The sequence below is a fragment of the Tubulanus polymorphus genome, chromosome 1, assembly GCF_964204645.1.
Source record: "Tubulanus polymorphus chromosome 1, tnTubPoly1.2, whole genome shotgun sequence".
In the NCBI taxonomy this organism is placed as follows: domain Eukaryota; kingdom Metazoa; phylum Nemertea; class Palaeonemertea; order Tubulaniformes; family Tubulanidae; genus Tubulanus; species Tubulanus polymorphus.
The window spans coordinates 8,263,741-8,290,441 of NC_134025.1; the positions used below are offsets into that span (position 1 = coordinate 8,263,741).

General features: G+C 35.2%; 3 protein-coding genes across 4 annotated transcripts; 1 reads left to right on the forward strand and 2 right to left on the reverse strand.

Annotated features, from left to right (window-relative positions):
* Positions 1-112: 112 nt before the first annotated feature.
* On the reverse strand, positions 113-2,497 carry LOC141909376 (protein lin-52 homolog). Of its 2 annotated transcripts, none has more exons than XM_074799825.1 (6): positions 2,189-2,497; positions 1,482-1,547; positions 1,357-1,391; positions 946-1,015; positions 770-853; positions 113-700 (listed from the first exon to the last, which is right to left on the reverse strand). In XM_074799825.1, the coding sequence occupies exons 1-6, from the start codon at positions 2,220-2,222 to the stop codon at positions 639-641; spliced, it is 351 nt and encodes a 116-aa protein (XP_074655926.1). In that variant the 5' UTR covers positions 2,223-2,497; the 3' UTR covers positions 113-638. The 2 variants fall into 2 exon arrangements, with proteins under 2 accessions (XP_074655926.1, XP_074655933.1); XM_074799832.1 differs by having other exon boundaries at positions 2,416-2,490.
* A 283-nt stretch (positions 2,498-2,780) lies between these two features.
* Positions 2,781-3,476, reverse strand: LOC141909367 (uncharacterized). Its single transcript, XM_074799816.1, has 3 exons — positions 3,255-3,476; positions 3,065-3,164; positions 2,781-2,948 (listed from the first exon to the last, which is right to left on the reverse strand). The coding sequence occupies exons 1-3, from the start codon at positions 3,441-3,443 to the stop codon at positions 2,794-2,796; spliced, it is 444 nt and encodes a 147-aa protein (XP_074655917.1). The 5' UTR covers positions 3,444-3,476; the 3' UTR covers positions 2,781-2,793.
* A 6,700-nt stretch (positions 3,477-10,176) lies between these two features.
* On the forward strand, positions 10,177-26,401 carry LOC141899810 (uncharacterized). The gene is made up of 35 exons (XM_074786394.1): positions 10,177-10,320; positions 10,492-10,606; positions 10,840-11,081; positions 11,191-11,313; positions 11,463-11,654; positions 11,765-11,952; positions 12,507-12,897; positions 15,491-15,613; positions 16,918-17,109; positions 17,200-17,308; positions 17,401-17,645; positions 17,795-17,914; positions 18,000-18,191; positions 18,281-18,478; positions 18,567-18,680; positions 18,788-18,910; positions 19,002-19,193; positions 19,292-19,462; positions 19,827-20,009; positions 20,289-20,414; positions 20,774-20,962; positions 21,052-21,228; positions 21,329-21,478; positions 21,583-21,705; positions 21,804-21,995; positions 22,082-22,226; positions 22,343-22,461; positions 22,561-22,829; positions 22,920-23,143; positions 24,076-24,230; positions 24,517-24,659; positions 24,973-25,283; positions 25,418-25,620; positions 25,711-26,061; positions 26,186-26,401. The coding sequence occupies exons 1-35, from the start codon at positions 10,177-10,179 to the stop codon at positions 26,399-26,401; spliced, it is 6,450 nt and encodes a 2,149-aa protein (XP_074642495.1).
* The last annotated feature ends 300 nt before the right edge of the window (positions 26,402-26,701 follow it).

The window sequence follows — 26,701 nt, forward strand, 5'->3', positions numbered from 1 at the left end:
TTGATACTGGGATATCTATCCTGGCGAATTATGATCTTAACAGGTCATAATATGATCATCCAATCAGTACGGCAGCACACAAATGAAAACAATGCAGAAATTGTACGTAAAATCATATATATTTTTTCATTATTTACAATGTTCAAGTCTGGTTGACATTTGGTATGCAAATTAATTTATATCGCATATTGATAATTATTGCATAGACTTGTGCCGAGCATAGAGATCTATTAATTTAGAGACTCAAAGCAATTGGGACTAAAAAATCTATATCCAATAAATCTAAAATAAGTTAATCAGAGATTTTTTATTGTACAGTGAGAATGTTTTCAGCAAGATCTGCATTCAGTACTAGAACATAGATGAAATATTTTGAAAAATACATTTATCAGTAAGTAATGAGTGTATGATTAGATATAAGATACCAGTTTATAAACTACTGTTCTGTAATACAAAATATATACTGTCATATTCAGATTGATAAATCAATAACAACACATATATTGGACATTACTTAAATGAAACTGAAATGAGTGAAAATGATCCAAGACAGACCATGACGGCGTAATCCTGTTCTTTATCAAGAAATTCCAGATATTGTCATTGATATTTTCGATGTACAAGTATTTATGTTGAATCTATCTGGGAGGTTTAGGTTTCTCCAATATAGCCAAGAATTTTCCTCTGGTCATTTCTCGAGCTGAAAATTCGAAAATATCTTGATAAAATTTCTCTTGATATCGAAAGAGCATAAGAATTGATTACGCACCTTCTTCCAATCCAAGTTGATAAGCAAGATTTTGTAATTCTCGCACTTTGTCTAAAAGTTGAGACAAAGTCAAACTGCCAAATTCTGGAAGAAATCATACATGAATTAATATGTCAATAGCAATAATCAACCACTGATTTTCAGATTTAAATGAACAATTCTAAGATAGTACCCACCTTGCAACATATCAATATCTTCTTTCTCTAGTTCTGCCATCCATTTTGGGGTTTCAGAATTTCCATTTGGCTGAAAACCATTTTTGAAGATACATTTTACATATACAGTTGACTCTTGCCCGAGTCGGATCCAATCAACTCTGAGTACCGTTCAACACGGATGTTTTTTTAAATATTTTTTGTGACACTTAACATGAAATACAAAACGCCCAACTCGGATATCACTCAAGTTGGACACTACAGTCCAAAAAGATCTGACTTTCAAGAGGGAAGTACAGTAAAATCTGCTTTATCTGGATAATGTTGAAATTTTCAGATTTAAAACGTGTGTAGATTAGGGCCTACTACTTCATTCGATCTATATGAATTTCAGGGATTTTACTGAATATCTAGAGTACATTTACAACTTACACTTTTTATTGCTGCAAACTCCGCAACTCCAGGAACTAGAAGAATAAAAATATGCCTGACAGTAATCAAATCAATAAATATAGTCACTATTTCCAATTAAAGAATGCTAAAATAGTCATACTTACTTTGCTCTGGCCATAAATCTGGAGATGCTCTCATTCTCTCAAAACTCAACAAGGAATCATCTATACCTAAATATACAATACAACACAAATAGATTGAATAGTTTATTCTGTCAAATCATATAAGTAGATGCAGATTTAGTCTAGTACCTAGCCGTCGTTCTACAAACATGGTTGTAAGGAACCGGTAACAACGACTGATATTCAAACTAATGCAGATTTTGCACCATCACAATAATGGAAATTCCATACCAAAACCAAATGCAGCATTATTGTCGATTCGAAAAAGCTAACACTGCATTATTGGCTTTTTTATTACGCAGGCAGGGAGTCTGCCTTTTTTTTGCCGAATGACGAATAAATAGGATTTGATACCAACTTGAATTTTAATTAAAGGTCAAGCCGAATTTGATAATGTGATGGAAGATACGTTTTTATCAGAAATCGAATCTTATTTGACATGATCGATTGATGATGAATACATTTGCTTTCTTAAAGTTAAATTTGAATTGAATTGATGACAGTGCACGGGCGGTCGTTCATCAAATTCAAACAAGCATTAAATATATCGAGAACCAGCAGACATACTGATCAAATCAAAAATTCTGACATAAAAAAAAGAGATTTTCCGTTATAAGACCACATTTAATGTGCAATGGGCAAACTGTGTGACGTGTGGCCTGGAGTTGAAGACTAAAAAACTGAATTACCCGCATTCGGAGACGCCATGTTGTTTATTGTCATGGCTATTTCGTATCGCTCAAAATACTTATATGCGCGCGGGAGTATTCTATGATATTTGTGGTCGAATCCCGATAATCAGTAATCATCCCGGGCATGACAAGATGCTTTATCTTGAGAAGGGTGTAATCAAAGAACGAGGAAATCATAATAGCACCCGGAATGATCCCAACCAGCTTTCAACCAATTTTCAGACCTATTGGACTGCCCAGTTCGTTGACATCTTTAACCAGAACCAATTAATTAACTAATCATCCAAACTGCCACCATTTTGTGAAATCACATGACTGATATGTTTCCCAGGAGGAGTGCTCCGGATTGTGTGCTACGCGCACAGTGTGGGAGCTACTCGGTGTCTAGGTGTTGCTACATGTCAAGTTCATATGTAACTCTGTTTAGCCCCTCATCAACTCTGTCATTCGCCCTTCAACTAAGAGCCCTCTACTAAGGCTTCCCTGCCAATTTTAAATGAAATATCCAGAATCGCAGCTCTAAATGTGTGTTACATTGTGGTGATGGAATTTCCATTCAAAATACTGATGAATCGAAAAAAGACTTTTAAAGAGCTTTTATTCTAATCTCCATACAAATGTGCATCTATTATCTCTAGCATCCACATCGATTTACTAATGGAACTGTGTTGTGATAGATCCTGTATTTTAATTGCTTCAATTACAGGAAATTGTAGATTCATTTCTCCAATACTACCAATAACCATGATGTATTGCCCTGAAAATTTACCCATAGTGTATTAGAAATTTTGATATCGTAAATGACATATGTCAATTTTTCAAGTTCTTGATAAACTTGTTTAAATTGATTAATGAATCACGAAAAGAACTGACCAGAGTGAATTTGATTTGATTGAGGGACTTTACTGACACCAATCACAGCAACAGATTCACTACCATCATCTATTGTTATTGCATCAATTTCTGGTGAAACCTGCCAAAATAGAAAAACGGTTTGGATAAAATGTTTCAGTAAATCCTATACCGGACAACGAAACGACATTGTCAACGTCAAATCACTTACTTTGTTTACATGGCCTTGTATCCACACTGTGGATAATTCTAGTCTTTTATCGGGGCGATTGATGCTCCAAGATTTTAGTGGTAGATTACCTCTATCGCCATTCATCCATTCTTCAACGTTTCGACAAGAGTAAAGCTCCTTAATGAAGACCTTTCTCGATGGTTGGTCCAGCTTTGAAAAGGAAGCCATAATTCAAATTCTGTCATGGTCCACGTACCCTTCGCGCTCCCGGAGCAGTCCCTGTTCAGGATTTTTATGAATGGCGAGGCTGGTGCGACAGTAGGCCATTCGCCCGTTTATCATTTGCGCTCCCCATGCCCTGTTGCATGTCTCAAATTCGTGTCTTTCAGTCTGAATATCTTATTGAATTGTACAATTGTTAGATCAGTCCAATAAGGCCGGGGCCCACTAAACACTACATTGGCCCTGGCCGGGCCGGGGCAATGCCAATAATTATTTTATTTACTGTAGTAGGTAGGCTAGTAAATACAAAGTGCCGTGGCGTGTAAAAACTGGTGGGAGTGTGCTTTATATTTTGGAACACCGTAAACAAATCAACGCGTGTACTGAACTTCCACTTGTCAAAAAATTTCTGAGCCAGGAAAACTTGTCGCAAACTTCGGTGGTCTTGTGGTTTTCGTTTATCGTGGAATAATTCTATTTTCGGATAGGAAGGAGCCCTGAAATGAACTGAATAGGATACAAAACCATAATTAGTAAGTTGGAGCATATATTACACTCGGAATTAGCGAAGTAAGACAATCACTACTGTAGTACTAGTTAGATAGAACAATTTCTTCAATTCAATTTCATTTTATTAGGCTATGTGTAAAAATGCTCAAATTTAGCAGGGTTGATTTAAAACCCGGAAATATTGAGAAGAATTCCATTCTAAGTGCACTCTTTTACAGGGGCGTTGGAAGCAATTTTTGATTGCCGCGGCCAAATGCCAATTTTGGACAGGTTCTAAATATTGCTGCTGCGAATTTACTTAATTTCTTTAAAAACGTGGTATTCAAAAGAAAAAAAAACATCATTCAGTAAATTATTGCTGCTGCAGTCGCTGCACTTCCAACGTCACTGTTTTACCTTGATGGATGGTATGCCCATCACAACCTCGCATATAATATAATGTCTTTTCAATTTGTGAGGCATAAAATTATTTATGTATAGAAGACTTTAGGCCTATCTGAAATGAAACTTGCTGTTGAAAAAACCTACTAGGCCTATTCATTTGAATTAGATTTTTTAGTTGCTATAAGCCCTTTATTGGATTACTGGCATTCTATCAGAATATTGAGTGAATTTCTAGCTTCACTTAAAAGCATGTTACTCAATAATAATGCATTGATCGAAATGCAGCCATAAAGCTGCTAGGATTTATTTTTAAGCTGAATGGGTATAGCCTTATATTAAACTGGTGGCAATACAGGCGTTGAGTAGCTAGGAAGATATAGTTCTTGGAATTAGAGCCTATTCAAGATCTGTATGAAACAATTAAATTTTTTTGCGCTGAGCTGATTCAAGCTTAAATCTATTTTATCAAAGAATCTGTTGTCTGTAGCCTATATTCACATGACTTTTGAGTCTTCTTCCAAACATGTGGAAAAATCAAATTTAGCATTTATGAATTAGGGCCATTACAAAATCTACAATTTGATAAGAGCCATTCATGTTTTTAAGTTTCCGAAAAATCACTGATTGAATTAAAACCAGGTACATGTACAATTTATTTCAGACTGATCATGGCGAGTTGGAAGGCCACCCCTTCAGGAGCTGCACTGGACCAGTATAACAGTCTAGGTTCATATAGAGTTACTGGTGGGCTTAGACGCACTGATACATTATCCTCAAGGCGCAGTTCTGATTCCAGTAGGCTAGGCCTTAGTTTTATATTCCACAGGGGCGGATCTTGGGGTAAATCTGAGGGTCTTCTCAGAATTCTAGGGGCATACCTAAAAGAAAAGGGCACTGATAACACACCGAGCGCAGCGCGCAAGGCTAATACTGCTTCAGCGCGCGAGGCTAACACTGCTTCAGCGCGAAGCCCCCCAGAAAATTTTGAGATTCCAGCACTGATTTGAAGCCATTTCCTGCATTTTGAGTCATGAAATTGTTTTGCCAGCAAAATTTTTTGAGGGCACTTAAGAATTTGAGGGTCTTCCAGAAGACCTGTAAGACCCCCTAGATCCGCGCCTGTTCCAATTTAATCATACCTCTTTAGATATTCTGGTATATAACTAATACATATTGTAATGGTTTTCCAATTGCTTCTATATTGATTAGTTACTGTATCCACTTGAGTTTCAACCTACTGTTGAGTCAATCGTGTTCATTTAATCCTCTTTCTATTCATGATAATTGGATTCTTTAGACTATATGACTTTCTGCACTTGAATAAGCTTATTAGAGTTGATCGAATGAAAGTAATTGAATTCTTTATACGATTTACAGCATGTTAACTAATGAGCTAATCAGTGTTGCTGTTTCCCCAGTGAACAAATTATAAAAAGCAAAAGATACATATTTTGATGAAAATTTATAAGATTGAGGGTTTGATTAAATCATCCAATGATAAGTGCATGAATCTACCCTTTCGAAAATTTCAGTTATTGTGTTCCATATTCTTGAAATATCATTATAAGGCCTATAGTTTTTAGGACTAAGTAAAATTTACTTTCTACGTTTGGCAATGGTATCATTTGGTTTTATGAGTTTCTTTCCCCGTGCAAACTTCTATTCTTCATGGCAACCTGATTGATTCTTCTACCATTGGAATGTTTTGGTTCAACAAAATAGAATTTCACCAAATATGGCCTAACAAGGTATCTTTCAGTACTTCCACTTCTTGAATTCATTTAGATGGTGCCCAGGAAGCTGCTGAAGTTGTTGAGCTATTGAGGAAGAAGGCGATTTATCTTACTGGTAGGCTATGACTTTCCAATCATAAATGCCATTATCTGAAATTATAACAAATTCTAAAGATTGGGTCAATATTATTGGATTGTTTAGATGAAAAATTTTATATAATTCAACAGACAATCCTTCAGATTTTTGTTAAATTTAATTTATTAATCTTTAGGGGGACGCGATAAACGTGGCGGTCCATTGATGACATTTCTTTCCAGTCATGATGCCTCCCCGCTACCTCAATCTGATCTCAAGGCATGTGTTTCTTATTTATCAACTGTTCCATGGTAAGTTCATTTAGGATAACACATTTCTTTTCAGGATATATTGTAACATTGAAAAATTCACCACTACTTGGTGCTAGTACTATTCTGTTTAGTGAATAAGCATTCCACTGAATAAAGAAGTTTTATCAAACACAAGAAAGGCTATCAAAACAATATCAAATTCTTTCCTGATTCGATTACTATAACGAGTGCATTGAATGTTTTAATCTAGTCAACTATAGCCTATATACAAAACTATGCACGTCCTATGCTATGGACTGACAACGAGCAGTGATCAAGTGGCCAGTGAGCGTATATTCATTTTACTGTCTCATAATCGATAGGAAATACGTGTAGGCCTAATGAAAATTCAACCATTTGATCTGCACTGTGCAGGTGTAATACTAGTGTATAGTACACAAAGTATAATCTATTCATTTGTGAAAAATCAAGTCGAACATGTCTTGAATTGCCCGCATTTAGTCAGCTATACAACAATACAAAATTACTACCTGAATAAGATATTTAAAAGCGAATGTTTTAAATGGAAAATAGATTTTTATAAGTCTCTGTTAAGAGAGTGGTTTCCTAAAGATTCTCAGTTGTAATTAATATGGCTTCAACTAAAGTTCTTGAAAAGCATTTCTCACTGGGCTTTGCTTAAAAATGTATTCGCCTATTACATCAAAAACGCTGATTACTAATGCTTCAAAGGTCCCTTGACCTAGGAATTTTCCCTTTCATGTCAATAGAACTATCAATTTGTGATTTGTTGACGCTTTACACACATTCTTACAGTTGTTTCCATATTTGAAATACCAATCACAGCAATAGTGTAAGCCATTTAGGTCAATTATATTTATTTTTGACTTAGTCTAACAATTGGGCCTAGTAAATCGATGGTTTTATTCAGGAAATACTATAAGTACTTTAGGTTATTTGAGATAATTAAAGCAAATTCGAATGGTTATAATTGCTTGTTTTGAAGTAGTAATTTGGGTTTTTAAGTCAAAAAGATCCATCTGACGGGTATTTAGAACTGTATTCAAAAGGACTGTCACCTTCCCCTGAAATTGAAAAAAAAAGATTGATGTCATTGATTTTCACATCGACTTGTCCATGATTCTCAAAACTTTGAATATTTTTTCAGCATGGAATCATTACGTCATGGTTTCACAGTGATCATAGATAACCGACAAGGTTACTGGAAGAATCTCAAGTCACTTTTTCAGTTATTATTGGTAGGTCTAACATTTAAAACAATTTCCTTCAATAAGTACCATGAATACAAGGTTTAAGTGGCAAATTCTCTTTTTAGGACACAATGCCAAGGACTCTGTATATGATCCTGGTAATTAAACAAGAACAGAAAGTCAATGTTGTGTCCTCATTGAGACGAGAAAAGACAATACCTGGTTTAGATGTAAGTTGACTGACAACTTGGTTAATTCCAATGTAGAAAGTATTTTTCATAGATATTATGTTTATTTCTCTAGACGGTAGAACTCCGTTAATTCGGATTTTTCAATCTGGATTTTCACTTAATGCAGATCAAATGTTTGGTCCATTTAACTTGGAACCATTTGAACTATTATTCATATAATCCAGATTTAACTTGATCAAAAAAATCTTGGCAGATCTGAATTAAATGAGTTCTACTGATTCTATTAGTTACGGTTATATATATATATATATATGTATGTATGTATGTATGTATGTATGTATGTATGTATGTATGTATGTATGTATGTATGTATGTATGTATGTATGTATGTATGTATGTATGTATGTATGTATGTATGTATGTATGTATGTATGTATGTATGTATGTATGTATATATGTATATATATATATATATATATATATATATATATATATATATATATATATATATATATATATATATATATATATATATATATATATATATATATATATATATATATATATATATATATATATATATATATATATATACATATATATATACATATATACATACATACATGCATGCATGCATGCATGCATGCATGCATGCATGCATGCATACATACATACATACATACATACATACATACATACATACATACATACATACATACATACATACATACATACATACATACATACATACATACATACATACATACATACATACATACATACATACATACATACATACATACATACATACATACATACATACATACATACATACATACATACATACATACATACATACATACATACATACATACATACATACATACATACATACATACATACATACATACATACATACATACATACATACATACATACATACATACATACATACATACATACATACATACATACATACATACATACATACATACATACATACATACATACATACATACATACATACATACATACATACATACATACATACATACATACATACATACATACATACATACATACATACATACATACATACATACATACATACATACATACATACATACATACATACATACATACATACATACATACATACATACATACATACATACATACATACATACATACATACATACATACATACATACATACATATATAACCGTAAGTTTTTGTCATCACTCGATTTAGGTGCAATATATAACAATTGGTCGATTATCAAATTATGCGAGCCGAGACAATCTTACTTATGAATTTGCTGGTATGTTACCCTACAGTCATGAAACCTGGTTGAATTACAGGCTGGTAAGTATTGTAACATGTTGATTTTGTTTTAAGTTTAAGCGTTTTTGTTCATTAATACGTAGGTATGTTTTTGTCTTGTTTTACCAATGCACAGGCTTTCGAAAGATTCATTCGTGAGGCTCGAGCAACTATCAGTCATCTGGAGACCGTTGATTCCCAACTTGCCAATCAGCTTATGTCTAATGACAAATTAAAACCTCAGGAATTATTAGCAAGACATCGATCGATGGCTGATGCTGCATTAAAACATCCACAACAAGTTATCAGACAAGGTATGGTCGATCTTTTTCTGCCCCATCATCAAGTAATAATAATTTATTGTCAGGCAAAGAGAAATTGTCAACATTTTAACTAGAAATTCCATTCATGATTATACGTATCTAATTTCAGGACAAGATTTGATCCAGCGCATTCAAAGCGATGTGGAATCAGGGTTTCAACAGGGAATGACACTAGATCGAGTCAACATGCGTAATCAAATAAGAGAGGTAATTGAACAGTTGGATGCAAAGATTGAAAAGATCCAGTCGTTTTGGGATGAACAAGAGAGAGAACTCAGTCAACAAGTTGTGTTCAGTGATTGGGAAGCTGGTACAAAAGAGGTAGGTATATTAATCGTTATTCCTTGAAATCGAGTTTCAATCAGTCCTTTAACGAGCACTATCCATTACCGAGGAAATTTGGTTATGTATTTCAGGTGACAGATTGGATTTTGGGCCCAGCAGAGAAGTTGCTGGCTTCCCAAATTGACATCGGCGATTCCTACAAATCAGCCGATCAACACAGGAAGCGTCATGAGCAACTGGAGCTGAAATGTACAGTTAGTAGAAGATTTCCTCCTGCTTGCAATGAACATGGATTGCTGATAGAGAACAGCAGAGTATCCATAAACAACAATGAAAATATCTACCATTAGTAAATACTGTACATCTAATGTATTTCTTTTAGGAGACCTATGGTACGTATGCTGAATTACGACATGATGCAGATGCTCTGATGACACGAGATAAAGCTGATGTAAACAGTATTATTGCACAACGAGATTATATGGATACAATATCACGAAGTTTCGCATCACGTGTAGAAAAACGACGGAATTTAGTCATATGTTCTTGTCGGTTTCACAGGTTCGCCGAAGAGGTCAGTAGTTGAATGTTTTTCATCGTCATTTTTTATTGTCTGCATGATTTCTATTCATTTTGTGTAATGTCTTTGTGGTAATTAGTGTTCACTTTTAACTAACATCGTTCAGCGAATGATGCCCACCAGTGCTTAATGACAAATGCATGACTGAATGATTACTGTTTATAGTTTTCATTTCGTTTGGATGATTTGCTGGAATTGTTGTGTTCTGACATTAATGCCGATGATGTAGAAGCAGCTGAGAAGGCTTTGCAGGAATTGCAAGATAAGTGCGATGCAATTGGTAAGACATATTGCCAACAGTTTTCAAAGATTCTTGTTGTCCTGTTTAATCTGATGCTAGTGTACACATATGCAACGTTGCATGCAATGTTGTTATCTATAGTGTACACATATGCAACGTTGCATGCAATGTTGTTATCTATGTTATTTCTTCAACATCCAGTCGTGTGGAAAATCTTTTTTCTGGTATAATGGATAATTATGATGATATTTTCTCTTTCACTTGTTTTGTAGACTATGCTGCCCATAAAACAATTGAAGAAGGTCACATATTATTAGATCTACTTTCACTGCCAATCAAAAATGCACTAGGGAAAGATGTAACTCCGAACTATGAAGATGCCAAAGAACATATTCAGAAGCTGCTCGATGATCTGCAGGATCGAAAGGCTCGTTGTGATGAATTGTCTGACGTTAGACGTTTAAAACTCCAACAAATTTTACAACTCCGTACCTGTGAACAGGATGCTAAACAGGTTGGATATTACTTTTCATAAATCATCAATCAATCATATGTGGTATGCTTTCTAAGATGCAGTAATTGAGTAAACTAAATATATATTTAATCTTTTCACTCTTCCTTAGGCAATTGATTGGATTCTGGAACTTTGTGTTGTTATGGTACAACAACATACAGAAATGGGTCGAAATCCAGCAGAAGCTGAAAACCTTCAAGAAGAACATAAGAAATTTGAAGAAACTGCCCGTGTAAGTATCTATTCTGTCTGAATTGAAACAACATTTCCAAATACATACCCGGTAGATAAAATAATATCTAATGAACGAAATCCAGATTTATTGTTAGAAAAAGAACATATCTTATTCAGAATATTCACCAAAATGTGTATCATTTTCAGGGTACATATGATTATGGAAAGCAGTTACTACAAGCTGGATTAGTTCTAAGGCGATCTCTGCGATATAACGTTGCACCAAACAATGAACTAGCTCAGCAATTGGCAAATGCTTGGAAAAAGTTTTCAAACGGAGTGAGTGAGCGGTCATCACGTCTTAGTGTGTCACATGTGTTTCATAAAAATTCGGACGAGGTAAGTCAATCAACGAAAATTCAGTCGGCAATGACTGTAGAAATATTTTTGATTTTGTTATTGATTTATACTTAAAATTGTTGAAATATAAGTTCCTCGATAACATGCAGGTGCTTGAACAAATTGATGAAGTGACATTAGCTGTCAGTCAAGTTATCAATCAAGAAATGGGCCCAGAGGAACTCCAGACTGTCTACCTCAACAAAAAGGAAAAGACTCTAGACGATTATTCTGAAGTATCAAAGATGGGCCAAGCCCTGCTCGACAGGCTAGCATTACCCATTTTAGTCGATGATGGGTAGGTTTAGTTTATGCATGCGACTAAAACACCTAACACAATACAGTGCTGCTTCCTAGTGTTTGATGTGGTTATCGGTCAGTACACTGATAATTATCTAATTTTCTGGAGATAGATTTTGCCACAAATCAATGCTTCCTACACTAATCTCTTTACTGCCTTATTGCAATCATACAGGTCAAGAAATACCGTAGATGATAGGGATTATCACTATAGATATTTAACATACTTTTAACACATTTCTAATAGATATATCAAATTTGGTCATGGGCTTTTCAATGGTCATTCTACCGAATATTGTTTATTATGATTATTTAATGGTGAAGAAATGGTTGAAAATTCTATGCAATCTTTTTATTGGTCGGCCTTTCAGTGGGTCCATGGCCAGATTTAAGATGAGTCTTTGGAGCCTCCTGTATGACATTAATAAACAATGATCTCACAGTCCAAAGACAAGTTTTTTAACATCTGGGCTCTTCTTGCCCAAGGTCAACGGTTTCACAAACTAGTCTCACAAATATGGGTACGGTGTTCTTTAAACTGTTTGTTTACAGGATGGAAAGTGATCTACATTTCAACGATCAGGATTCATCCAGTGCAATTAAAGACAAATTGGATTTACTTGAACACAGAATGACGGATTTACAAGAACATTGGAATAATCAAACAAGTCAAAATAGTGCAATGATGGAATACACTCGAAAAAAATATGGCAACTCCCGAAACCGCAAGTCAACTCCAAAAAGTAAATCAATGAAGGAATATAACAATAGCAAACAAAATAATGATGTCGTGCCAGAAGCCGTCCGATTGACAGAAGTTCAGTTACAAATGGTGCCCAAAACTACAGCAGTGAATGAATTCTCAAACGGTGGATTTGATGATGATCTAGATGGATGGCATGCGCCAAATGATTGGGAGCAATTTGAGAAAGATATGAAAGAAGTAAGTATTTTGCATTTATTTTTCCAAGGAGTGGATCAATATGATTGCTACTCCAGTCAGTATTTTGGTGGTAAAAATGCTTAGATACCAGTAGTCTTTCTTTAGCCTTCTGTTTCACATATGTTTAAGTTCAGCATAGGGTAAAAAATCATAGTTTTTTAAAAAACTTTTCTAGACAGTGTTCTTAAGTGCATATTCTGTAGCTGACACAGCAGAATTATCTTAAAATCACAGAGGATATTTCAAATTATATTTGATTAATAGAAGCCAAAGATTTGAGAATATGCCTATGTCAAGTTATATAAAACTTGATATAGGCCTATGGTAATTACTCTTAAAGCTGTCTTGAACTACCTCCGCTAAATATAACTTGCCACAAAGATCGTGGTCTATGAATCAGTGCTAACGCAGTGGTTGAAAGCTCCTTCTGTCTGCCTGAAAATAGTACATCGTAGCAGAGTTTTGATAATTTAGATCATTCTTTTGAAAGGAATTATTTATGTAGTTATAATATAACTATATAAAATGCTGTTATTCTTCTATGAATCTCTTTGATGAAGCTATGAAAATAAATAAATATCATCTTTGTAGACCTTTGTTTGTACATGAAGGCAGTCATTTTTGCCCTATAGTTAAAATATGCATTTTTGAAATGGACATCGTAGCTTCTGGATTCTTAAAAAAAAAGAAATGTTTACTGAAAATATGATACATATGTTGGTAAATGTAATAGTATGTGCGTCATTGGTCCCTATGATTTTGTTTTTGTTGTTCAGTATTATTGCGCAGTTCAGAACTTACGGTAGGCCTATGAACAACAGATAGTTGCCAAGAGTTACTTAGAGCAGCAGACATCGCTGATAAATCTAACGTGCATCTTAGTCTGATTATTCACAACATGCTGTGGAACGTTCCGATGAGGAATTTTGTAAATCACTCAGACGAATCTACTGACTTTTCAACAGTTTGGTTGATTTGATGACGCACACCTAGTGGAATTTTTGATTATTGATCAATGGTGGTTTTCACCGGTCTAAGATGAAGTTCTCTAAAAAAAAAAATGCTCTGAATCGTTACGAATTATTTGTCCAGCTTAGAAAAGCGAAAATGAAATTCCTCAGTACCAGATGATATTTAGGGTAATTTGAAGGATCTCTATCTGTGGAGGTTATTAAGTTGCTTATGAAACAACCAGCTGAACATAGGTCGTCTTTGTATTTTCAGCACCATGCTGTTGTAAACATAACTCCCTGAACTTGATCTTCCTGTAACTTTCTAGACTTCATAAGAAAAAGTGGGCTTGTTTCAACCAATCTGAAATTTAATATAATTCTGAGGTGGATGATCAGCAGAGTATATTTATTCATTCAAATGATAAATACTTTTCTTGAAAAACCTTGTGCTAAATTTGAAAATAATTTCTTAAGATAAGTATAAGAAAATATATATTGGTAGCACTAGAATTTTTCTTACTTAAAGCATGAATCACCCAATGAATTGAATATTGATGCTTCTGATACTCTATGTAGTTAATGCTGTCTATCACACCTCTCCAGTTTATACCAGTTTCCTTCTCCCACTCAGTGTAGCTATTTTCAGCTCAGCTGATGGTAAATGCTTGCCTTTTTTGGCACATAGGTATGCCTCGCAGTGGCGGAACAGTCCAATCTCGTTATATGAATTGTAGAATATAAACTTTAGAATATTATATCCAATGCCATTTAAATGATTGAAATCTTTTTTATGTTGATGGAATATAAGTCATTTAACCTATCAAAGCTTAATTCCGGAATTTTAAGTGAAAGTGATCGAAACATTTAAACATAAAAAAGTTTGAAGATCAGTTTTAATCAATTCATAAGAACTTATCATACATAGAATTATATTCAATATATATAATAATCAGGAAGTTTTGGTTAAATTAGTTATATTTCGTTGGTACTGGTTTGAGGGTTGATGCTACCACCCCTTACGTAGTGAGGCCATGGCATTAGCTTACCTGAAGAATAAGCCAACACGGCAGCATGCTCAGAGTGTTTAGAGCCGTCAGCTAAAACCCAGCTGCATGCATGCCTATTCTAACACCAAGATCCTCTGTTAAACTTTTCGATTTTTGAAAACGGTTTTATGTAGTAAAGGATAATATATGAGACGGATAACAGTACAATGGCAGAAAAACCTGCGGATATATCCACCCCGGATTTATCCGAAGTGGCGGAGTCACATCCGTCCAGTACAACAACAATTAGCACAGTAGCTGTCCAAGCCGGACGTGCTAAAATTGTGCTTGCCATACTCAAAGTAAGTTCTGGGTATTTTTGAATTTGTCGGAAAATTATGTTCAGATACGTAGTTTGCTTTTTCAGATTTCTTATTAAACTGATAAGGTTAAGGTGTATAATCGAGTTGGAATGTACTTGACACTTGTTTCATTAAATCCCTACATAAAAGTCGTTCTATTAGGAAGAGTAGTTCTCTTATGATTTGCTATAATTTTGTTACTGTTGTATAGAATAATGGTAATCAATTTAGGGCCTACAGGATAATATCTTTAGCATGCAGTTTAAATAATCCAAAATATTGTCTTTTTTAGAGTCATGACTGGATTAGGATACGCATCCAAACGATGGAGCCAGACCTCATGGAGGTCGGTTCCTCCCTGGATGAAGCACTTCAGCTCCGCAAGGAACTCGACGAAATCTGTATGAAACTTTCGGTAAGTGAATAATGTATCATTAGTCAATTGGAAGAAATTTTTACCAAAGTTCTTAATTCGGTTCTTATGTTTAAAAGGCGGTTATATTTGTGGAAAAAACACAAGATGGATTCAAAATATGAATGCATGTTACTGGATTTATCATCTAGATTATAAGAAATTCATATGATAGGGCTTTATCCCGGTATCAAGGTTGATTTCTTCTAAAACCTGATAAAAGGTTAATCATTATCGTGATGACTGGTAAAGCTATCTAGCATTATCTGGGAATTTGTAATTACTGGTTTAAAGGATGATAGGTACTTACAACAGAATCAGCATCTGTTCTTCCACCCATCCTTTCTATATATACATATATACATCAGTGGTGTTAACTGCGAAGGTGGAGGTAGAGGCATTTGTGTATAGAGTTGCAACTAGTTTTATGTAATGATCAGTGTAAGGGGAAACATGTTAATGACGTATTATTGAGAAAAGCAAAGCTAACCTTCCTCAAGGGTGTCTAGTATTATTAGAAATAAGCATGGACTCATAAAATTCATTTTGTTTTTGAGTCTATGGCGCAAGTTAATTAACCTGGGTCCCAATGGCTTTCCTTTCTATCAAGTGCTGATCATCAGAGAAGTTGGAATGCTGGCAACCTTGTATTGGCCAATATTTAGTATAGGCATTCGTCAAATTATCAGAACTCTAGGTTTCAGAAGACAAGTAACTACCCGGTATCTAATTCAATTGAAGAAAAAGCCACAATATGAAGAAATAACTACAAGAGAATTTAATGTTATGACTCAATTCTATGAGTTTTCAAAACTTTTTTTTGAAAATGGTTCATAAAATTGAGTCGAAATATCAAATACCAGTACTCTTGATTTTCTTTAATTCAATTAATACTTTCTAGTTTGAATCATTTACCTCTCGATTCGGGGAATGTATCAAAATCGATATGTTGCTGAAGACATTCTTCAATCAAACATTTACATCACATTTTCTTTTGACTCATTTGCTATGAAAAGATGACGGTTGAGAGACTACCGATAATAGAAACGTAATGTAAACATAATCCCATCTTGATGCCTGAAGATAAACACATCATTTCCTCATGCTTTTACCCACGCTTATATAGATATTCATTTCATTTACCTGAAAAAACCAATAAATTAATGATCTCTAAGTGGCTAGATTTTTATATCTGTATATTTCAAAACTCTATCCTGGATTTTTTTTAAATAGTTCAGTTAAATCCAGAATTTTATTTGGTACTAAATAACAATTGTGAAAAAAGCGGAAATTGTATCATATTTCAGTTAAAACAAAGACAGATCACAGAGCTTCTTGCCCGAGCTGACACATTAGTTGCTGAACAGCGTACCCCTACTGAAGTTTATGAAGCCATGGCTCAGTCTCTTGGAGAGGCTTGGAAAGACTTGACAAATCAACTTGACTACAGACGTGTGCTGCTGGATCAGAGTATAGCTTTTCACCAGAGCGCCAAAGATGTGAGTTTTCGCACTAAAAGAAAATGTCATATCAGTGTGAAGCTGTTTTTTTTTAGGAATTATACTACGTTCTGTGAATTAATTTTATAGTTTGCCGGTAAGATGGAGCATGCCCAGGGTCGTTTCGGAAGCATGTCTTTGGCTCAGGATGTGGAAAGCGCTCGCAGACTCCTGCAGCAACACCAAGAAATGAAGAAAAGTAAATCCAGAATTAAGATTTCATTACGTACTGATAAACATTAATTATCTGAAAATTTCAGTTAGATAAACTTTTACTTTTCTGAATTATAGGCATTTTAGAATCTTCGAAACTAACGCTTGAGCAAGGTCAAGCCTTGCTCGCTAGGATCAAAGAAATGGGAATGCATGCGGATATTCAAAATTACCATGCTACCACTGCCGCCTGTTATGGCATCGAACATATGCTGGAATTACTTCACGACAGACGACGCCATCTGGAGGATATGTGGTTGCAGAGGAAAATTAAGTTAGAACAGTGCCTGCAGCTGTGTCAATTGGACCAAGAAGTTCATAAGGTCTGTTAGCATATTGATGATGATATCTGTATCATTCAATTTTTGATCAAATTTGCTTACTGAATTTCATAGAATTCAATTTGGAAAAGCTATTGATATTTTATTCAAATCTCAATATTTAATGTCATGCGATATTTTCATGATGACAGATATCTGAATGGTACACAAACCAAGGTGATGTATACCTGTCTAACAGAAACCTCGGCGATTCAATGAGTGCTATACAGCATCTCCAAGACCAACATACAAGATTTGAATCACAAGCTAGGGTAAGACAGATTAGATGGCTAATCATACATTGATACCCATTAAACTGACAAGATGTCTAAAACAATGAGTGATGTTTAATTTTAGGAGGTACAGGAGACAGTGTTACGGTTGATCAGGACAGCTAATCAAATTCTGCACAGCACGTCGCTGGATGCAGATGAGATTAAAGAACGTTTGCGCATGATTGACGAGCGTTCAGAAAACTTCATGATTCAATTAGACACAAGAAGAAGGAACTTGTCATTGGCTGGATCCTTCTTCAAACAGGCACATGCAGTAAGTTTATGTACTAGGCATATTTGCTACATACATAGTTATGTCATGAAGAGATTTTTACATAGTATTGAGGAATTTTTCTTTTTTAGGCCATCTTAAAATTAGACCAAATTGAAATGCAACTGAATAGTACAGACTTACCGAGAAACAGTGCAATGTTGGCTGAACGTCATGCCAGCTTATCTAATGCCATCATCGAGGTGACTACACCTGCACTACGTGAGGGTCGTATTCTGCTGGAGAGGGTCAGCAGCGATGACTCTGGTGCTGATGGTGTTCGAGTAAAGGTTTGTGTTCAAATCCGTAAAAGTGCCATTTTTGTGCATGTGAAAATTCAATTTCACCAACATTTCAACTAAATGTTATTTCATGCAGATGGATGAGTTAGTAGCCCGTAGCACTGCCTTAGAAGACCTATGCAAAGCCCGTAAAGAACAAGTTGGGGAAAAGAGCCAAGCCTATAACATGTTCCAGGAAAAATATACAAGTGTAAGTTCCTATTTAGAGTAAAGTTTGTGTATAGATCAACCTATGGAAGTATACTAAATCTGAATATTTTTCACTATACTAAATCTGAATTTTTTTCACTTACATAGGTCCACACCTGGATCGTGCAAGTAGGCCTGGCCATCCTTAACGACCATCGTGAACTGGGCCAGAACCTGTACACTGCTCAAGACTTTCTGGAATTACATGAACGTCTTGATGAAGAAATTATGGTAATTATATCATTACATACTGTATGATATTGATCCTCGTTATTGAATAGATCTATGACATGTGGAGAAAACTTTCTTTATTTTCATTCAGGATAAAGATAAAGATGTAGAATCTCTTTGGAATGCTGCTCAAGACCTGCTTACTGCAGAAGATCCCGATGCCGCTGACGCCGATGAGAAAGCGAAGAATCTCCGTGAAAATTGGACAATCCTGAAAAGCATTGTTGAAATACGTATACAACTCACCTTGGTTTATACTGTCTTCCTGAGACTCAATCAACAGGTAACATTCTGAAACCCCATATAAAACATTATGAATCCCTTCCTGGTGTTGTTGGTATTTGTACTACAATCTTGGACATAAAAATCTTGTTCTTGAAGCTGACCCAAGAATTGGATGAAATTGAAGAATTGCTGAAATCCAATAGATACTACCTCCAGGACATAAGTGAGGCAGTAATCAAACATATCGAGTCAAAATGGACCCAGATGTTTCAGACTTACCAAGAACTTTCTGATAAAGGACAAGAATTTCTTGACAGAAATAAGGAGGTACAGTACATGTGTATTGATTTACGGGATTATCATAACTTCAGTTATTTGAAAAATTAGGTACATATATATATATGTATATATGTATATGTGTATATATGTGTATATATGTGTATATATGTGTATATATATGTATATATATGTATATATATATGTATATATATATGTATATATATGTATATATATGTATATATATATATATATATATATATATATATATATATATATATATATATATATATATATATATATATATATATATATATATATATATATATATATATATATATATATATATATATATATATATATATATATATATATATATATATATTCATGTATTTATCAATCATTCCTAACGTAGGTTGACGCAGAGGCCAATAAATTGGATAACCGTCGAACTGTATTTATTGTTGAGAGTTACCTTACTAAGTTCAAAGACCGTAAAGAGCATATTACTAACCTCCTGGAAGTCTGGCAACAGCATGTCATGTCTGGCAAAGAGTTCAAGTCCCAGTGGCACCAGTTTGTTCAAGATGCTAGAAGGGTAATCTATTCTGTTATAATTATTGAAAAAACCTATATTTTTAGATAGGCCTATTGGAATTTGGATTTAGAATGGACATTTTAAGTTTTAGTAAGGCATATCTAAACATAGATTTATTGAATGTACTTATCATTCTGATTAATTATCTGCTTCATGATACCAACTATTATAATTTTTTTGTGCTTATATCTATTACCCTCATTTCAACCAATCGGTAGTCTGTTGCAACAATTTAGTTACAGTTTATTCATTCTGTATGTTTTCTCTTTACCTCGGCAGACTATTGATTGGATAATGACGGTAGAGCACGAGTTTTTCCCTGTTATTGCTGGCGAACTGGGTTCAACCACTCAGACATGCGACCATTTCAGAGAACGTTTGGCTGAATTTGAACCCATGTCAAAGGTATGAGATATGCAAATATTTATTTATTGAATTGTTTGTAGACTATTGATTGGCTGATGGAATCAGAAAAGGAACTTTTTGCTCCATATATTGCTGGATATCTGGGAAAATCCACTGAATGTGTTAAGAAATTACAGGAAAAAGTTGATAATTTTGAACCTACGGTCAAGGTAATACTAATAAAGGATACAAAAATATTTGTGATAATTGCTCTTGGGATGTAACATTTAGTCTTGTACATATCTCCTTAACTCACTAATGATGCAAAAGGATTGATTTTGTTCATGTATCCATGTAATGGAGAAATATTGTTGATAGAAATTACCGGTATGAATGTCAGTATTGTTATCGATTTGTAGAAAGCCCAAGAGGAGGTTGATGAACATCTGAAAACTGCTGAGATGTTAGCCTTGAAGGGTGATACTAAAGGCCAAAAGGACCAAATCGTAAATGAACTTCTTAAAGTTCACCAACGATTCCAGGCCCGAATTGGTGAATACAAGACTTTATTGACTATGACCATAGCCTTCTTCAAAAATCTTGAACAGGTTTGTACACATGATTAGTAGCTGTTAAATATCATGATGAGTTCTTCTTTCGTTTGAGATGAGTTAGTTATCTTTCATGCTATTTGCAGCTTGATATGTTGATTGAGAGGACTGAGAAAGAATACCAGGAAAATGAACTACCGCAAGAAGTTATCAAAGCTGAACAGTCCCTGCTACATCACATGAATAGCAAAGAATCCATGGATAAGATTCTTAATTATACATTCAATGAGGGAGAAGAGATTGTTGTGAGAGTTCGTCAACAGGTATGTTTTAAACATGCAATCGTATTAACTCCTTGTACAACATTGTTTCATTATTTCAAAGGCAATTGGTTGATATATCCTATGTTATGGTTTTGCACAGGGCTCAGAAGAAATCGCAACTCAGGAAGTACAGACAATGCTAGAACTCGCTGATGATCGTCGACGCCAATGGTCGAAATCATGGGAAGAACAGAAAGAAAGATTGGAACAAAACTATCAGATCTGTCAATTTAACTATGATCTAAGACAGGTAAGCTTGAATATGTACAAATGCATCTTTCAGCACTACATCATTCGAAATCCAAATCTTCTGCGGTTCGGTGATTTTGATCATTTTATATCTGTATTCGACAGATCCATTATGAAATAGATGATCTCAATCGTCAACTTCAAAATAAGAAGGGAAACTTAGGAACTTCATTGCCTGGAGTTCGAATGACATCAGAAGCTTTTAAACAATTTGAATTGACCATTGAGGTATGTAGATTAAACATCGAGTGAGATAATTTTAGATGCCGGTACATTTTTAATAGTTTTGTCTAGATACTCACATCTCTTGCATTAATCTACTTCAGGTCATCGAGAAGAAATTACAGAACTTTATAAGCACTGCTGAGCTAATGCTTAAAGATAAGCACTACGACTCTAAACACATTCGTTCAGAAATTGAGAAACTGGAGAATAAATGGAGTACGTTCCACACTTCAGTTCATGACTATCGTAACCAGTTGGAAGTATCCATTATATTCTTTCAGCTTCTAGATGAGGTAAATTTTATGCCCCTCAACACCTGTACCGGAATGTTATGAAGCACTTTTTTTTAAACTGAAAATCAATATTTTCTTTTTATTAGGCTGATGATTGGTTGAAGGATGGCAGCCAATTGTTGATGAACATCGGTCGAAAGTCTATGGACTGTCGAACAGCCGATGATGCTGATGAACTCATCAATCAGATCAACGTTCATGTCCAAGAGGGACAAAAACAACAAGAAGAACGTATTAACAAAATAAATGAGCTAGCCATTCAAATCTATGGTAATTACAAATTTCGTATTATTGCAAATCAATAAAATTTTCAAAAGTCTTGTCAATTCCTCTTTTGATATTTTTAGGCCCACAAGCTCAACAACGTGTAAGACATGTTGTTGTCAAGTATCATGATCTAGTCAGCCAGTTCAATCAAGCTAATCTTGAATTGGTTGGACTTAGAGATAACTTGAAGAAGTTAGAGGTATAAATTTTCACTACGTCTTAATAAAGTTTAAATGGATTTTCAACAGTTATGAAGCAGAAAGTGTCAGTCATCAATGGATATTTTGCTTCATTCCAGGAGCAACCACCCATGGTTGAAGAAATCCCACAGGTAGCTGTTGCTCCTGTACATGCCGAGCCAGAGCCTATGGTTGTTGAAAAATCACCATCCCCAGTTCGTAAGTCACCATCCCCAATGAAGAAATCTCCTTCTCCAATCCCTGTTGAGGAGGAAGAAGTAACAAAACAAGTGAAAGATGAAGTACAAGCAACCATTGAACTGCCGGCTGTACAACCACCTCGTGTAATTCAACCACTGAAAAGTGCTGAGGTGATGGAAGGAATAAGGTGATGTTCTTAAGTCATTCCTGTAGGTCTCTCAATAAAGTATGCATTTCAAAAGTTTGACCAATTAACGCTTGTCTAATCTATTTGTAGATTAACATTTGAGTGCCGATTTGATGCTGGTGGGGAGGAACCAGAGATCACCTGGTTCAAAGAAAATATTGCACTCATCAGTCCAGACTATGAGAAGTTCTACCAAAATGGCTTAGCAACACTTACTATTGAGGAAACTTTTTCCGAAGATACTGCCATGTATACTTGTAAATGTCAGAACTCTGCTGGAGCAGTGGAAACATCTGCTCGTCTGACTGTAAGAGGTGAGACTTTTTAGATATCTGTGCATTTTTATATAGCATTCATTTATTCTAAAATGATATTAGAGAATTAGAGGTGTCTTCTTTCTGCAGGTTTATACTTTATTCTATATAAAATAGCTCTCTCTATTTCTCACTCACAGAAACCCACCAGAAAATAGTGCCTCCAGACTTTACTAAGAATTTAAAGTCACTAGACATAGTTGAAGGTCAGCCGTTCTCATTTGAGTGCCATGTAACTGGCTGTCCTTCTCCGACTGTGTCCTGGTTTAAGGATGGCATTACTATTGACAATTCCCCGGATTATGTGATCACTAAGATCAATGGCACATGTTGTTTGAAGATTCGTAAAGTAACCGCAGAACACGACGGTCGCTATACATGCAAGGCAACAAATCCCGGAGGTGAAGCTGCCTCTAGTGCCAAACTGACTGTGATACGTAAGAACATGTTAAGATATTTTAGCATGTGTTTTATGTGCATGCTTTTGATATTCCCATTGATATCTTATGGATCTAATTTTATGTGGTAATTCGTCCTACATAAGATTTCTAGTGTTTGATAGATTGGATATTATTAATTTCTTAAATGATTATCCTATTATCCCCATTATTAGTCACAATGCAGCTTTGAAACTAACTAACTCTGAAGTCAAAATAAGTTTATTTCAGTAAATCAAGTTTGAATCCATCACTGAAGCTCATACCAATATAACTGTGCCTCTTTTTATTATTTTACATAATTTTTTTCGTGGTATACCTTATGATAAATCTTTCACCCTTTTCTTATGTTTACCTCATGTGAATTTCCTTGTTTTTGTGAGTTTGTATTCTCACTTTTCAATGTGCATCATATTATGTTCTGCAATTAGTTTACAGTTACTGATGATATCCTTCAGTGTATGATTATTCAAATATCTTATTTCTAAATTTCAGCGGCTTCTGCACCTAAACTCCAGGAGCCACTTATCGATATAACGGCTCCTGAAGGAAAACCAATTACAATAGACTGCCGATTTACAGCGAATCCTCAACCAGAAGTAACATGGTTGAGAGGTACAGAACCGATTATACCGTCCAGTGTCTTTAAGGTAAGTGTTTATTGCACAAATACGCATGTTTGTCATCTGCGATAATTCGAACAAAATTGATGAATAAAAGCCCACGATTGAAGAAAAAATGTAAGAGTATGTTAACGTTGCGTCTGTAGTCTGTGAGACATTTCTGAAAATGGCCTCTACCGTTTTTCTTTACAGTTTTGGGTTTTTATTTGTCAACTGAATTAGACATTGACTCTGGAAAACCATCCAATCAAAATGTTTATGTAGCAGTTAAATAAAAAAGTTAGCCATCAAAATTTGATTTCTTCTTATATAGATTGTTATAGAGACAAATTTTACTAGTCTAGAAATCTCCGAGGCCTACCCAGAGGACTCTGGAGTTTATACTGTGATACTGAAAAATGTTGCTGGTGAGGCCCGTGACACTTGTACGATTACAATAGAAAGCACCTATCCTGGGTATGTATATGTGGAAACTGTCTTAATTTATAATGTCGCCCCAGTAGGGCGGAGTGGTATTCCATTTTAAAGCAAGGTGGACATCTCAACTGGCCCCAGGTTTCTTGCTAATGTAAAATTTCTTGGTAATTTGGATGAGCTAGGCCCATGGATTACACCTATTGAAAATCAACTTACTTGCTATTTCAAAATGGCTGCCATAACTTTTAACATTCCAGGGTGATATGTATTGTTTTGACACTTTCGAGTCACTGTTAATTTTTGAAGGTTTTTTATGATGGCTGAGTATATTAATTCAAACTTTGTGTTACAGTGAGCAAGATGTTGCCTCTGACGCTGAACCCAGTCAGCCTATGTTTGTTCAACACCTCCTAGATCGTGAGGTCATGGAAGGAGGTAGAGTGCGCTTAGATTGTGTCATTGTTGGTCAGCCAGAACCAGAAGTAATCTGGTACAAGCAACAAAAACCAGTGAAAGAGTCTCAGGATTTCCAGCTACTGTTTGAGGGAGATCGTTGTACGCTGATTATACGTGAGGCTTATTTAGAGGATAGTGGCGAATACAAGTGCATCGCTCGAAATCCTTATGGCACAGCTGAAAGTGCCTGCAGACTTCATGTTGAACGTGAGTTACATTTTAAAAAAAATTTTCATTGTTCAAAAATGATTGATCGACTGATTAAGTACTGGTGGTGTATAAATGATTGTTGGTTAAAATCTGCTTAGTGCCCTGGAGATAACATTAATATAACTTTTCAGCTCTAAGTGAACTAAGTGATGCAGCCTCTATCCAGAGTCTTACTGCTGAGATGACGGCTCCGCGTTTCACAATGCTGATGAGTGATACATTGGTGAAAGAAGGTGATCGTGTACAGTTGACCTGTCGTGTAACAGGGCAACCAGAACCATCAGTTTCCTGGTACCGCGAAGAAATTCTCATTGAAAATTCACCAGACTATCAGGTAATGTATTACCATTAGTTGTGCTGAAATATTGAAATTAACATACGATAAGTGTACTATAATGCTTTGATGATATTTATTCTAATAAAGATTACTGCTGATGGTGAGATACAGACATTAACCATACCTGAAGTTTTTGCTGAAGATGCTGGAACATTCATGGTGAGAGCAATAAATCCTGCTGGTGAGGCTAAGTGCTATGCTAAACTCATGGTTGAGGCTGCTAGTCCGGAAGATCTTTCCCGGAAACCAGTGAAGACTATGACTTTTGTACCACGAGAAGAACCCCAAAGGTTTGCACCATCACCAGTTCGTGTCAGCCTTACAAGAGAAGTTAGTCATTATCCTCCAGAATTCAAAGAGTTGTTTAGAGACCAGACTGTTCCATTGGGTGATCCAGTTCGATTTGCTTGTGTTATCTATGGTAATCCAAAACCAAAGGTAGGTAGAACATGAATTCTGTTTATTCAAACTCATTCTAAACAATTATCCATTTTATTTCGTTGTTTAGAGTAATTTTCCACCAATTATGAATTGAGGGATGTCTGATAATCTTTATTTCTAGGTGACCTGGTACTTCAATGGTGAAGAGATAACTAATAAAGATTATGTAGTTGATATGGAAGGTGATCGTCATTCTTTATTTATACCTGAAATATTTGAGGAAGATGCTGGACGATTCTCATGTTCAGCGGAAAACCTGTCTGGCAAGGCTACTTGTTCAGCTCTATTAATGATTGGTGAACCACCGAGGCCACAACCACCAACACCAGAAGGGTAAGAAATTAATCACTTCCAATTTATGGATTATGTTAAATGACCTTCTTTGTACCACAGAATAAACAAGTTTTGTAAATATTTTTAAAGATTTTTGAAACCAGTGGCGATCAAGCCTGCACAGGCTAAGCCTGTATCCCCCAGGCCATCACCAACTCCTGTATCAAAACCAATGCAACCAAAATGGACGCCACCACCTCCATCACCAGAAAAAGTAATGGTACAACCAAAATGGATGCCACCACCTCCATCACCACAAAAGGAGCTGGTAAAACCAAAATGGACGCCACCACCTCCATCACCA